The sequence below is a fragment of the Rattus norvegicus genome, chromosome 6, assembly GCF_021556685.1.
Source record: "Rattus norvegicus strain SHRSP/BbbUtx chromosome 6, alternate assembly SHRSP_T2T, whole genome shotgun sequence".
NCBI classification, from domain to species: domain Eukaryota; kingdom Metazoa; phylum Chordata; class Mammalia; order Rodentia; family Muridae; genus Rattus; species Rattus norvegicus.
In genome coordinates, this window is record NC_141539.1 from 127,633,382 (window position 1) to 127,647,021 (window position 13,640).

The 13,640-nt window shown below is 46.8% G+C and overlaps 1 protein-coding gene across 2 annotated transcripts in view; it reads right to left on the bottom strand.

Annotated features, from left to right (window-relative positions):
- Lgmn (legumain) overlaps positions 1-13,640 on the bottom strand; it is a 37,544-nt gene that overhangs the window by 20,906 nt on the left and 2,998 nt on the right. For both annotated transcript variants that reach the window (NM_022226.3, XM_087554551.1), the window contains 1 exon segment: positions 4,337-4,509. In NM_022226.3, the coding sequence (NP_071562.3) occupies positions 4,337-4,480 (144 nt within the window). In that variant the 5' untranslated portion in view covers positions 4,481-4,509.

A 13,640-nucleotide genomic window follows, 5' to 3' on the forward strand; every position in this document is an offset into this window, starting at 1 on the left:
CAACCATAGCTCTTTGTGATTTTTTTTTTTCCTGGCTTCCTGATTTTGGTTGGAAAACCCAAGAATTACTTTTACAATGTTTTTCTAATAGGATTTCTGACTTAGTCATAAAACTCATCCAGAGAGCTTTTGGAATTTTTATTAGCAGAAAGATGTCTCAAGCTAGCTGTTTCAACCAGAGTTTTTTAGAATAGAAGAAAAAGCTGTCTAGAGCAGAGCAGAACACACACACACACACACACACACACACACACACACACACACACACACACTCACGAATACATGAGGGAGGGGGAAGAGGGAGGGAGAGGGAGAGGATGCAGTCTGAAAAGCTGTCTCAAGCAGACTACAGAGCCAATAGCTATCTTTAGAGAGCTGTCTAGGAAGCCATCTTGAGCAGAACATAGGCCGCCATCTTGAACCCACAATTTGACTTGAGTAATTTGTTGTTGCCCCCACAAGACACCCAGACCAAACAGAGGCTGGTCCCTGGCATTAAGCCTGTACCACCATCCTGCTGTTCACCACATCCTGGGCTGTGGAACTAACCGTCAATTTACTAACTCCTTCTTTATTATCCCCTGCTCACGGATTTATGCTTCAAAAGTAGACTGCTCAAACCCTTTCAAGGTCATTGTGTCAGCTCCCAAGACTGACCCAGACCCTAACCAGTTATAAGCAGCAGCAGCAGCACCTCCCCCACTCCCCCCTATCCCAGCAGTGAATACAGTTGGTTTTGTTTTATTTCTGACTTTGGTGGTCCGCTCCTCACTATGTGCGTGCCCCGTGACCCTAAAACCCTGGAGCTGGGGTAACCATTTTGTGACAACCAGTACTTCTCTGAACACAGGGCCTCAAAACTGAAAACATGGGTTTGAGTCAAACGGCCTGAGTTTAACTGGCCAACCTAGGACCTCTCCACATTGGCTATCTGAAACACTGAGGAGATGCCAGGCACGGTGGCTCGTGCATGCACACCTTTGGTCTCAGGAGGGAGAAGGCTCTCTGTTGAGTTTAAGGCTAACCTGCTCTTTCAATCCTGAGGAACCATAAGCCTCTGTGAATACATCCAGTTAAAACCTGCAGAGGATCAAGGGAGAGCTCTTGAATGACTTAACCTCCAGGTAATATTTAGCCAGTGTATTCTCCTGAGCTGGTCTTATAAAGACCGAGCAGCTGATGAGCCAGCATACTTGCTGCCTGCGTGATCTGTGCTTAGCTAATCTTTTCACTCAAAGGAGAAGCAATCAGTCATGATACAGCTCTTAATCAGGCCAAATTTCCTTCCTGGCCAGCACACAGAGGCCATTCAAGATGAGTCAGAACTTCACCGAAACCAACCCTGACGGCACACGGAAGCCAAGCACCCCGACACTCACAGGGACACAGCTGGCCACTGGCTGTCCAGCAGCCAAACACCTGTACTGTGGAAAATCTAACCTGACACTCCCTGGGACTCATGTACCCATTGGATTTCAATGATTCATCATGAGAAAGGGACATGGGGACAGCAGGATGGCTCTACTGATATAAAGATTTGCTGCCAAGTCTGACAACCTGTTTGATTCCTGGGACCTACCCAGTAGATTGGGAAAATCAACACCTGCAAGATTATCCTCTGACTTCCACACATGTGCCATAATAGCCTTGTGCCCACACATACACACACATCCGTGCAGACATAAAGAAACATAATAAAACTTTCTATTAAAGGATACACATTATCTCTCTTTTTTTTTTTTTTTGGTTCTTTTTTTCGGAGCTGGGGACATTATCACGATAGTAACTTTAATAGTAATTACATGGTGAATTGGTATTCATTTGGATGTCTGGCTTACATGTCAAAATTAACTTCCTATATATTTTTCTTGTTTATACATCTGTGAATAGGTGTGTGTTTGTATTGTGGATAGGTGTGTATGTGTGTTTACATTGTGTATAGGCGTGTGTGTGTTTATAGTGTATAACTGTGTGTTTAAGTGTGTTTATATTGTTTGTAAGTGTGTGTGTGTATGTGTGTGTGTGTGTGTGTGTGAGAGAGAGAGAGAGAGAGAGAGAGAGAGAGAGAGAGAGAGAGAGAGAAAGAGAGAGAATGTGGAGGCAAAAGAACAATCTGGTGTGTTGCTCCTTGGGTGCTGTGATGGTTTGAAATAGAATGGCCCCCATTAGTCTCATATATTTGCAAGCCTGGTCCCCACTTGGTGACCTACTTGAATAGATTAGGAGGTATGGCCTTCTTGGAGGACGTAGGTGAGTCACTAGGGGTGGGCTTTCAGGTTTCAAAAACCTGAAACCACACCAGGCCCAGCTTACACCAGGCCCAGCATCTCTCCACCTGCTGCACCCAGACCACCCTGCCTAACACGATAATCGACTGACCCTCTAAAATTATACACAAACATTATACATAAGTCCCCAATTAAATGCTTTCTTTTCTAAGAGTCTCTTTGATCGTGTCTCTCCACAGCAAGGGAACTGTGACTAAGACAGGTGCGATTCACTTTATTTATTTTATGTGTGTATATTTATGTCTCCATGCATATATGCACATGTATGTGCAGTTTCCCAAGTCCAGAGCAGGCATCAGATCCCCTGGAACTGGAGTTACAGGAGGCTATGAGCTCCCTGATATGGCAGCTGAGACCCAAACCCAGAACCTCCAGAAGAATAGCAAATGCTATTAACCACTGACCTACCTCCCCGGCCTGGCCCCCAGTACTCCATTTTTGACCTGGAGTTTATCAGGCAGACTAGGCTGGCTGGCCAGTGAGTCGAGGGACGCAGCTGTTTCTACCTCCTTATACAGAACTGGGATTACAGCACACAACAGTCCTCCTTGCTGTTTTTCTAGGAGCTGAACTCAAATCCATGTGCACGGCAGGCATTTAACTGAATAGCCTATCCCCGCAGTCCCTCCTACCCATTCTAAGCTTTTTCAAATGTGGCTGCTAGAAATTTTTCCATGACTCATGCAGCTCTTACTGGACTGGGTGGCTCTCAAGCCAGCTGGCTGGGTCTGGATCCCACCCCACCCCCTCCTTGTGCCGCTTACAACTCCACCGCCCCAGGTGGACTACTGGCCTCCCCAGATCTCCATCCAAGTGCTGGTGGTTAAAGAAGGATTAGGAACAGGTCCAGTGCCACAGTGGTGAGGATTAAAGGATCTAAATGCCTTGGGGAGAGCCTGTAACATGATCCTGTGATGATCTAGGTACCTGGCATGAAAAAAAAAAAAAAACCAACCTTTTAACTAACTCTGTCCCGTAGACCAGACTGGCTTCAAACTCAGAGACCTGCCTGCCTCTGCCTCCAAGTGATAGGACTGAAAGTGTGTGCCACCACACCTGGCTAACTCTACTTTTTAAATGACAGTGTTACCGTTCACATGGAAGTCAGCCTTTTAGATAAAGCGCGCCACACGACCACAGTCACTTTCTATTCTAGAACATTCTCGCTCCCTGCAACAGGATCTAATCCTGTGAGCAGTCAACTCCTCCGACTCTTCCTCTGCTCAGGCCCCCACTTCCCTGTAGATTTTCCTAGTCTGAAGTGCCATTTAGTGGATTGATTAAATGTTTGGTCTTTGTTGAGTGACTTCTTTTACTTAGCATGTGTTTACGGTTTGACCACATTGAAACACACATAACTACTTCTTCCTTTCTGTGGCCAAATCTCGTGCCCATCTACATGCTGGACAATGTGAGTAAGGCTGATACCAGTGCGAGATTTTACACACCACACCTTGGGGTAGAGCTCTTTGGATTGCAGGGTTTGCTGTTTCACCAACCCCACCCCACCCCCCACTGCCAGCTTCCCCAAGGCCACCCTTTCCTCCTAAGTAGGAAGCCTTTCTGTTACCTGTGCCTTTCTCTCCCACTTCCACAAGCTGATTTGCAGGATACAGGAGGGATGAGGTGGTGTAAAGGGACCGAGGTATGGAGGACAGAGGGAACAGGAGACCATTCCCCAGAGCTTCAGCCCTGTTTGCCTCTCGCCAAATGGCCTCAGTTCAATCACCCCCTCTCTCTAGCCCTTGGTGCCTTTTCTATAACATGAAGGTGTTAGCCCAAAGGCTCTCACCTGGTAATCTTGCGCCTGAGATATTCGGTGATGTCTAAATGCATTTTGAGTTTTGAGTTGTGACAGGCAGGCAAGTGATGCCACGACCACTTCAGATCCAGTGCAGACCCAAAAGGGGAATAAGTCCTGGTTCTAAAGGCCACCATTGTAGGAAGGTGAGGAAATCCCACATTAGACTGAAGCAAAACCATCTTCCAAAATGGCCACGCCATTTCGTAGACACAAAGCCAGTGACAAGAGCGCTTAGGTTTCTTACCTGGTGTCGGTAATTATACCAGCCATTGGAGCCCGCCACAATCACCACCCAGTGCTTGCCACCGTCCTCAGGGTCATCCACACCGATGTGAACAGCACCAGCACCCAGCACTAGGCTGAGAAGCACAGCCACTTTCCAGATCATTCTGCACCCACAGTGTCCGCTTCAGAAGACTGAAAAGGAAAACACAGCCAATTTAAAAGGGTCAGGAACTTCCGGAGATAACATCACGTTGTCACCTGGAGTCAGGAGGACTGGCTGCTCGGCCCAGAGGAATGTGCTGAGGGTAACAGCTAAGATAAAAAGTTAAAAAAAAAAAAAAAAAAAAAAAAAAACTAGGAACTTTGGTCACTGTGGGGGGAGGACAGCCCTGTCCTTATCTCCTAAACCTACCTTCAGGAGCCAGCAGCGCCCACTACCAACCAATACCCAGAAGGCACTTAAACCAGCTTTTCAAGTTCCTACCACAACTCAAAATGCAGACACCCACCAGTCCCTGAACTGTTTGCGCAAGAACGCACATGGAAAAATGCACAAAGCAGACGTATAAATTTAACAGGAGTATTTTTGTTGGGTAGTGGGCAGAACAGGGGACTCTCCTAAACTACCCCCTTTTCGTTATAATAAATACCTATTACTGTAAAATGTATTTACAATTTTATATTTTTTAAATTTATTTATGTATGAGTGCTCTGTCTATATATATATATATTCCTGCATGCAAAAGAGGACATCTGATACTGTTTCAGATGGTGGTGAGCCACCATGTGGGTTGCTGGGAATTGAACATCAGAACCTCTGGAAGAGCAGACAGTACTCTTATCCACAGAGCCATCTATCTCTCCAGCCCGTAATTACATTTTTTAAAGTTATTCATGGCAGGTGGGGGTAATTACTGCCATGCAGAGGGCAATTTTAGGGAGTTGGTTCTCTCCTTCCACTCTGTGGACCCCAGGGGTTAAACTCTGGTTGACTGGCTTGGCGGTAGGCATCTCTGCCCATTGAGCTATCTCACCAGCGTCAATGTTACTTTTTTTTTCCCCCAGAGCTGAGGACCGAACCCAGGGCCTTGCGCTTGCTAGGCAAGCACTCTACCACTGAGCTAAATCCCCAACCCCTTCAATGTTACTTTTAAAGTATAAATATTCAGTACATGAACAAGAGTGTGAACTCAAGTTTCCAAGAAGGGGCACAGGGAGAGGAGGGAGGGAAGGAGATCGGGAAAGGGGCAACAGGGAGAGAGAGAGAGAGAGAAAAGGGGGAAGGAGGGGGAAGGGGCATGAGTTAAAGATTCTACAAAGCTGGAAGACTGGGTTTCAATTATGAAGTTAAAATGTTGCAGACTAGAGCCAAAGACCTTGAGATATTTTTACCCCCATGAAAGCCATTCATTGTTCTTCCCTGTGTCTAATCTAACATCCTTGTGACTATCCAACCCTTACAATGCAGCCCTTAACAGACTACTAAAGTCCACCAATCCAAAAGCCAAGAATGTCATCAGTTAGCATCTGAACCCTATAGCAGCCATGCCTTCTTTGCCGTCTATGGCCCCCACTACCACTACAAAGTCAAATCCTTTGATTTATGACGTTTTTTGTTTTTGCCCCTAGTGAAAACCACATCGACCACTTCGGCATGGTATCTCCTCTCCCTGGGCCACGGTCATTCATGTTTGGCTCCAGAGTAAACTCCTCTTCCCCATGAAGTGAGAGCTGTGTTTCTGTGTCACCAACAGCGATGGCAATTTAAGCCTTAGGGTGAGCCACCTGGATAAGCTATAATCAAACTCTCAACTCCTGTCTTTGTCACTTAACAAGTGCATGTGTCTGGGTTCCCGGTGGAGCAAACACTTTCATGTGCTTTACAAAGGGGGAAGGTTAAGAGTAGGCACTGCTCTTAGAGAGGACCTGAGCCCAGTTCCCAGCATCCACATTGGGTGGCTCACAACTGCCCTTAACTCCATCCAGCTGGAAGCGAGGTGGTGGGGGAGGCCTGTCTCCAAGCTCCACAGGCACCTACACTCACGTGTACATTACATACACACATACATACCTAAAAATAAAAATAAGTATTTCAATGAGCGGTGGTGGTGCACACCCTTAATCCCAGTCCCTGGGAAGCAGAGGCACGCAGATCTCTATGAGTTCGAGGCAAGCCAGGTCTACAGAGCGAGTTCCAGGACAGCCAGGGACACAGAGAAACCCTGTCTCAAAAACCCAAAATAAATAAATGATATCTTGTCTTTAAAAAAGAAAAGAAGGGAGGAAGGAAGTGATAGATCCATTGTTTCTGGAGACTTATCCTTGACCAAAGACCAGCTCTGTGTTTTCTGGATTCTTGGGCTGTTAGTTTCTGCCCCATAGTTCCACATCTCAAGACTTTATGCTTAAGGAAGTACCCAGCCTATACTGTACTTTAATGTCAAAATTTGTTTCATACTGTTTTGAGACAAATGTCTTGACGTGTTTCCCAGGCTTATCTCCAACAACAGGCAAACAATCTTCCTGCCTCAGCTTCCAGAGTACCTGGGACTGCAAGCATGTGCCAGCAAACGTACTAATGCCAAACCTTGAACACCCTTCTTACCACACGAGGTAGTAATAAGACCATATGCTGGCCACCATACACTGTGACGTGAGCCTCTCCCTGGGTCCTGACTCTGGTGTTCTGAAATGACTCACCCAGGTCTGTGACCCTGTGATAAGAGGTGCGGAAGACTCAGCAGCAAGGAGGAGCTGGCATGGCTGGCTCTGCCTAGCTTCTGCCCTCAAGAAAACACACAGCAGCTGTCTCTAAGATGGTCATCTCTAAGAGGAAGAACTCCATCCTCTGGCCTAACCCTCCGACGAGGGAGAAGGGGAAGAAGCCAGGGCACCCAAACTGGTGTCTCCAGTGAGGATGCTACATCATGCATCCGTTCACACGAGGATCTCCCTGGGTACAGACTGCATCTCCAAAGCACTCCTGGGTACTCAGGTGCAGCCAGTCTCAGACTACAGTTGGATGCAGAGATGCTGGCCTAAGACCCATGGGCTCCAGTACTTGGCCCTAAGCCCAGCATCTTTGGGACTGTGATGCTTGGCCACTGCAAATGTCTCAAGCTCAAGAACCAAATCCTCAGTCAGTGCAAATTAAGATTTCTTCCTCCTCTTCCTCTTCCTCCTCTTCCTCTTCCTCCTCCTTCCTCCTCATTTTCTACTCCTTCCTCCATATCCTCTTCCTCTTCCTCCTCATCCTCTTCCTCCTCATCCTCTTCCTCTTCCTCCTCTTCCTCCATCTTCTTCCTCCTCCTCCTCTTCTTCTTCCTCCTCCTCCTCTTCCTCCTCCTCTTCTTCCTCTTCCTCCTCCTTCTCCTTCCTCCTCATTTTCTACTCCTTCCTCCATATCCTCTTCCTCTTCCTCCTCATCCTCTTCCTCCTCATCCTCTTCCTCTTCCTCCTCATCCTCTTCCTCCATCTTCTTCCTCTTCCTCCTCCTTCTCCTTCCTCCTCATTTTCTACTCCTTCCTCCATATCCTCTTCCTCTTCCTCCTCATCCTCTTCCTCCTCATCCTCTTCCTCTTCCTCCTCATCCTCTTCCTCCATCTTCTTCCTCTTCCTCCTTATCTTCTTCCTCTTCCTCATCTCCCCCTTCCCCTCCCCACCTCATACCTTAGTATACCATGTGCCGAGATTACAGCACTTACCACCACACCGGCTTGAATTCCCATTTCTTTTGTTCAAGGTCAAAGGTTCATGCAGGAGTTAACTACAGTAAATGCTTCCAGATCGGTTGTCGGTCCCCAGAGTATGGGGGAGTATGAGATATAACAGATGAGTTTAGTGAGCTGCTGAGGTGGTTTCAATGCCAGGACCTGCTGGTTTGTTAATAGGCACCCAAGAAGCTCCTCATAGTCCTGAAGGCCTAATTAGTGTCCCCAAGAGGCATATTCAGACAAAGGGCAAGCAAAGAGGACACTAAAGAGCAGAAGCACATGTCCCCAGAGCTCTCCAAGGGCCCTACCAGAAGGTTAGCATGACCACCAGCAGGCTTTTCCACCCTGCACTCCTTCAGCTGCCTGAAAGATTTCCTCAGGATCCAGTCAGCCATGTTTTCCTATAAAGGCCAAACAGTAGATACTTTGGACTTTGCAGGCCAGGCCATCTCCAACACAGTCATTCAACCCTGCCAATGTATCGTGAAAGCAACCACAGACAACACGGAAATGAATGACTATAGCTACTTGAATAAAACGTTATTAAAAACGAACAAACAGCAACAGGTAGCAAGTTTGGCCTGTGGGTCAGATTACTGACTTTGCCCTTAGGAAACAGAATGAGCTCCTGGTCCCAAGAGCAGCCCAGATAGCTATAATAATCTCCCATTAAAAGCAACAAACTGGTTCCTGGTTTACACCAGTCTCTGCTGAGTTTGGTTCGAGTGACATCCGAGTGATGCATCCCGTAGGTGGCAGTGACACGTGATCTTCCTCCTCATATTTAGGGGGAAATAAATAAATAAACGGCACAGCTTTCGATGTCCAAAGTTTCCAGATCCAGAGGTTTTTTTTTTAACCAAGCTTGGATCAAAAACACTTTGAGGGGTTAGGGAGGAAGCTCAGAGTCAGTCTCTTGCCACAAATACATGGGGACCTGAGTTTGAATCAACAGAACCCATGTCAAAGCTGGGTGTGGTAGCGGTCATCTGTAATCCCTCCACTCCTCCAGTGAGATGGGAGAAACAGGAAACTCTGTAGACGCTCACGAGTAGACAGCCTGGCCTATTAAGCAGTAAACCACAGAGAGACTCTATCTTAATCAAGTTGGAAAGATAAACACCAGAAGTTGCCTCATGACCTCCACAGCCACCTGAAGCACTCACACGCCTACATTCAAACAGGTATGTGTATGCACATGCATGCACACGTGGGTTGCACCTAAGCTATATTTGTAAGTCTTTTTCTTTCTTGACACCACCTCCAGGGCACAACAGGCTGACAACTAACTTTGTACCTGTAAAAGTCCTAGGTACCCCAGTCATACAACGAGGAGTTAAAAGTTACGGGGGACCAAGCCTGGGCTCTATGCAAACGATGCCATCTCCCTTAATGGACTTGAGCATCCTATTTGGTATCCAAGGGAACCTTGGCAGCGGTCCAGGGGATACCTAGATGACTGTTCTGGAAACAGTGTACAACCTGACTATGAACAGCAAAACAGACACAGCCTGTCTAGCCACCTCGATTAGCCAGCACTGTGGCAGCCATACAAGCCCAGCCCTTGGCTGCGCTCACAGTATCTGGTTTATCTTCCGTTCCTCTCATATGCGTGCCACAGTACTGCTAGGTACGGATAGCAGACAGGCCGAGGTCTGCCATGATCCCTTTACTCATTCACCCTAGGGCTGATGAGCTCACAGACGACCCCTGTGAACACACATCGCTCCTTTCAGACTGGGAGGAAACCAAGACTGGGAGAAGGGGTGAAACTTGCAGATCAGTGACAGGATGCGAATCTGGCTGAGTGGGTTATTCGTGTCACATGCACCACCACCTTCACTGCTCCTGGAAAATCCTGGTGGGTCCCATGACCACAGACACCAACGGTTCCAGCTTGGGGCCCAAACACAGAGTAGATCTTCAGCCTTTCCCCAAGCACACCCATGACCTCTCGCATGCTATTTTAAAGCACTAGCGGGAGCTCTTCTGCGCCCCCATCATGTAGACCTTTAACCACATAAAGTCACATGACAAACCTCATGAACTTTCCCCATGGCCAAAAGTTTGTCCTAACCTTTGCCATTGCCCCCTTGTCACTGTTCAGCTACAGGCTGGGCCAGAGGGTCAGGGTAAGGACTTTCACTCGACATCAAAAAAAAATGGTCATCAAATGGACTTAATTCAACCAGGGACACTGGGACAAAGGGAGCATTCCAAACTGTCACAAGCATATAAGTAACAGAGGCAAGATCATGGGGCCACTTACATGGCTCGGTCAAGATCAAAGCCAGGTATGACAACTCCATCACCATAGGTGTGACCTCTCACCGCCAGCTACCACTGGGTCAGGTGCAGCAAGCCGCACCAAGAAGCTAGCTGGTTAAATGACAACATCGTTTTGAAGAACTTTCCAAACGGGCACGTCTTCATCATGCTCTGTTCTCTGGAGGTTAAAGTAAAGGCATCCTGTAAACAGCTGACAGTGTGTGAGAGGAACAAAAAGGTGCTCTGGACTGTCCCCTCGTCTTGTAGCTTTGTTGACACAGGGTCTCGTTATGTAGCAAAGACTGACCCAAAACTCACAATCCACCTGTTCCAACTCCAAAACCACGAGGATTCTAGGGGCTGGCCTGCTAGGGCTGTTTCCTTAACCGAACTTTCTTTTGCTGTGTTGGCTTTCTGTTTTGTTTCACTGTATTGTACTCTGTTGTATTTTGAGACAGTCTCAGGTAGCCCAGGCTGGCCTCAAACTGACTATGTAAGCTAAGAACGATTTAGTATTCCAGATCCTTAGCCAGCACTCCAGAGGCAGAGGCCGATGGGCTTCTGAGTTCAAGCCATCCTGGTCTACAGAGTGAGTTCTAGGACAGTCAGGGTTACACAGAGAAGCCCTATCTTGAATCCGCCTTCCCACTACTCCCCTCCTCAAGAAGAAATTCCAGAACCTCCTGCCTCCACCTCCCAAGTCCTGGAGTTACAGTGTTCCACATGGTTTGAGGTGCTAGGCGTCAAGCCCAGGGTCTCACAAGTGCTAGGCAATGCTCTATGTCTAAGCTGTATCCTCAGCCTTAATCTCTTAATCTTAAACAGGTCCTGCTGTGACAGTGACCACCACTCCCTTTCTAATAGAACCTCAGAATGAAGGCCTCAGTCTCATGTCTTTTGGCTTTACTGCTGACTAAAGTAAGTAGATCCTATCTCGAATGAAAATGTCTTACCAGATGAGTTTACCATTCCCCTCAACCAGGAGACTATGAGGTCGGCCGAGAGCCAGATCTAGACTACAGACTAGGAAACCTTTCTAGGCCCATCTAATAATGGCTCCATCAAAATTACTATCTACCTATTTCCTGTGGATAAGGGGTTATGCAAATAATGAATGTAGACATGCAAATGAATTCTAACAAAGAGTGGTGTCTTAGTTATGGTTTTACTGCTGTGAACGGTCACCTGGACCAACCCAACGCAGGGCTTATCAGGACAGCATTTACTCGAGGCTGGCTCACAGGGTCAGTCCATTATCATCAGGGTGGGACCATGGCACCGTCCAGGCAGGCCTGGTGCAGGAGGAGCTGAGAGCTCCACATCTTCATCTGAAGGCTGCTAGGAAACTGGCTTCCAGGCAGCTAGTCCAAGCCCACACCCACAGTGACACAACTACTCCAAGAAGGCCACTCCCTAGTCCGAGCATATACAAACCATCACAGGTGGCTACACAGATTTTCCTTTGCCCCCAATCCACTCCCACCCACATTTCACACTCTAAATTTCCAGTCTACAGGCAAGGCTGCACTCTGGGTCACTCTTTGAACTAGCTGCAATACCAATAAGTTTAATAAGTTAAGCAAAACTCTTAACACATGCTCTTTCTTAAGATGTATATGGTGATAACGTCACCTTTTTTTTAAAAAAGAAAAACACACACACACACACACACACACACACACACACACACACAAGTATCTTTTACCATCACAGAAACTGCAAGCAGAATCAAAGCTGTCAAGGAGGCCTCAGGCGTCATCAGACATGACGTCTAGTGGGAGGTTGACCAGGCATCTCAATACTCGTATTTTTTTTTTTGTTGTTCTTTTTTTCGGAGCTGAGGATACTCGTATTTTTGATGCCCATTTCAAATTTGAATTCTTTTAAAGGTTATTAGTTTTGAGAGTTGGTTCCATTACACTCTGTGGTCTTTTTCCAAAAATGACTACAAGAGGCCTTACTACCTATATGTTAATTCTGAAGTTAGACTTAAGAAAACCCTGGCTGGCCAGAACTCAAAAATATCCCCACCCCCCAAAAAAATATTCCCCAGCCTCGTTCTGAGCACTGGAACTGAAGGTGAGTGCTATCACACCTGGCCTTGAAGTTAGGCTCTTGTCGGATTTTGATTTTGTTTGATTTTAGGCCTGCCAACGTAGCCACAGCTATAACTGACCTGGAACTCACAATGTAAACCAGGTTGGCCTCCAAATCAGAGATTGGCCTGCTTGCCTCCAGAGTGCTGGATTAAAGGCCAGTGTCACCAGGCTGGAAGTGGAGTTACCGTATCTTTTTTTTTTTTTTAACTTCAAGAAATTGAAGTCCTGTGTAGTGGTGGACAGAGTCCTAGCACTCTGAAGGGAGGCAGGCAGGCTGAGCTCTGTGAGTTCAAAACCAGCCAGGACTACATAGTGAGTTCCAGGACTGCCAGAGCAAAAGAGTGAGACTCTGTCTCGAAAAAAAACTAAAAGAATAAAAAATAAAGAAGAGCCAAGTGGTGGGGGCTCACACCTTTGGAAGGCAGAGGCAGGGGCATCTCTGTGAGTTGCCTGACCTACAGAATAAGTTCCAGGACAGGCAAGGTTACATAGGGAAACCCTGTCTTAAAAAAACAAAAAGATGTAAACATAACCACTCTGTCCCATTCACCTTCACGATTACCTACACTATCAGCTGTTAATACCTTGTAACAATATTAGATCTTCATCCTCCATAACACCCACAAAACATTACAGATGGAGTGTAGGCCTGGCGGTCCCATCCTTAGACACCCATGACACATTATTCTAAATTAGCATGTCTTCCCAATTAATGATACTCTTAAAGAGATCTGCCAACATCCAATAGACACTCTCTTCCTCTCAGAGTGGCAGGCTGTTTCTGGTTCTTTTAACCACCATAATAAGCAAGGCCACAAACACTGCAACAATACACAAATATCTATGGTGTTTCCAAGAATTGCATGGTGGTGGGAGACGGTGTTTGGTTTTTTGAGACAGGGTCTCTCTACCTAGCCCCGACTGTCCTGCAAATCTATGTAGACCAGGCTGGCCTTGAACTCATAGACTCTCTGCTCTCTGGTGCTAGAACGCTGGGTTTTTTTAAATTCACCCTTTGGCAAGTGGCTACTTTGTTCTAAGGCGTGGCTCTCGGCCTTCCTAATGCATTGATACAGTCCCTCGTGTTGTGATGGTCCCGGACCATCAAATTATTTCCTTACTACTTCATAACAGTAATCTTGCTATCGTTATGAATTTAATGTAAGTATCTGATAGGCAGGATATCTGATAGGCAACCCCCAAAGGGGTTGAGACCCACGGGTTGAGAACCACTGTTCTAAGG